General features: G+C 51.8%; 1 protein-coding gene across 1 annotated transcript in view; it reads right to left on the bottom strand.

Moving 5' to 3' along the window:
• The window catches only part of LOC107113585 (myosin-16), a gene marked incomplete at its 3' end in the record, with an annotated part of 36676 nt that overhangs the window by 9171 nt on the left and 25950 nt on the right, over positions 1–1555 (bottom strand). The window contains exon 14 of the mRNA XM_015414933.1: positions 1376–1502. Within this exon, the coding sequence (XP_015270419.1) occupies positions 1376–1502 (127 nt within the window). The remainder of the gene's footprint in view (positions 1–1375; positions 1503–1555) is intronic.

Below are 1555 nucleotides of genomic sequence, written 5' to 3' on the forward strand. Positions count from 1 at the left end.
CCTTTGATGTATTGTTTTGGTGAGACCTATGCTTGGCAATACTTGACTCCAATATTTATATAATAGTCTAGAAAAATTAAGACAATAAACATTAAAAAAGCACAAAATGGATCTACCTGACGCATGCACCTATTATCCACAGTGTCATCTATTTTTCCATCACCTCCAGTTGAGGCCTGAGGATCTCCCAGAATGACAGCTCATCTCCAGACTACAGAGATCGGTTCCCCGGGAGGAAATGGCTGCTTTGGAAAGTGGGCTGTACGGCCTCGTACCCCACGGAGGTCCCTGTCCTCCTCAGGTTTCATCACCAACTCTCCAGAGAGCCAGTTTGGTGCAGTGGTTAAGATTTGATTCCCTATTCCTCCTCCACATGAGGCCTGCTGGTGTGACCTTGGGTCAACCACAGTTCTCTCAGAGCTGTTCTCACAAGAGCAGTTCTCTCAGAGTTCTCTCGGCCCCACCTACCTCACAGGGCGTCTGTTGTGGGGAGCAATGTTTCCCCTAAGCTGTGGAGTCCTGCGAGCAAAAATTCTCCTTTGTGGGCTATGGCCATTAAAGTTGTGAGCCAGCGATTCGGCTACTGTGTAAATCAGTTTGCTCTGGAGCCGTCCTCCCTGAGCTCAGACAAAAATGTGTGAGCCAGAGGCTAAAAAATTGTGAGCTAGCTCACACTAACTCAGCTTAGAGGGAACACTGGTGGGGAGGGGAAGGGAAAGGAGTTTGTAAGCCGCTCTGAGACTCCTTCGGGTAGTGAAGGGCGGGGTATCAATCCAATCTCTTCTTCTTCCAGTTTCAGTGGGTGTTTCTCTTCTGCACGTATTTTGCTCCCTCTAGTGGCCAATTCAATATTACACTTGATTATGTCTGGCATAAAACCCTGCAGTTTCAGTTTCAATCTGTAGAGATACACTGGTCATGAACTAATGTAATATCATGTCGCATCTGATTTGGGTAGCTGCAGGATGCTCCCGTCACGGTACATCCCCCAACTCTCTTTAGTGTCATTCGCCTCTGTCATCCTTCATGGCAAAACACATGCATGCAAAGAGTCCCCCCCCCCAAGAGCTTGAACCAAGCAGGAGCCACACGGAGGCCCCTCCCCTCCCGAAACCCTCCCCAAACCCCACCCTCTCCCGGATCCCACCCCCACAGTCTCCAGGTATTCCCCAATCCAGAATTGGCAGCCCTAGTTGGGGGCTGACATGGATCAGGGGTGTGACACCAAGAAAGGGGAAAGTGCAAGTCTCCCCACGTGTGCCGTTTCCCGCAGGGCCGGCGTTGGGCCCGAAACGGGATAACCCCGCGATCCTTCGGCCAGAGCTATTTGGGGTAAGGGCCGGTCTCCAAAGGGGACCGGTGAGCTTCCGCTGACCTGCAGCCTCTTCCTCTTTGAACAGAATGCAGAGAAGAGCCATGCTGGACTTCTGGAACAAGCCCACCACCGTTTCGTTCAGGGGGTCCTTGTTCTTCTCCAGCCACCCGGAGATGTTGTAGCCCACCTAAGGGAGAAGAGCAGAGAGGTTTCAGGGGCCCGTCCTTGCGATATCTGCCC

Source organism: Gekko japonicus, unplaced genomic scaffold, assembly GCF_001447785.1.
Source record: "Gekko japonicus isolate JY-2015 unplaced genomic scaffold, Gekko_japonicus_V1.1 scaffold3178, whole genome shotgun sequence".
NCBI lineage: Eukaryota > Metazoa > Chordata > Lepidosauria > Squamata > Gekkonidae > Gekko > Gekko japonicus.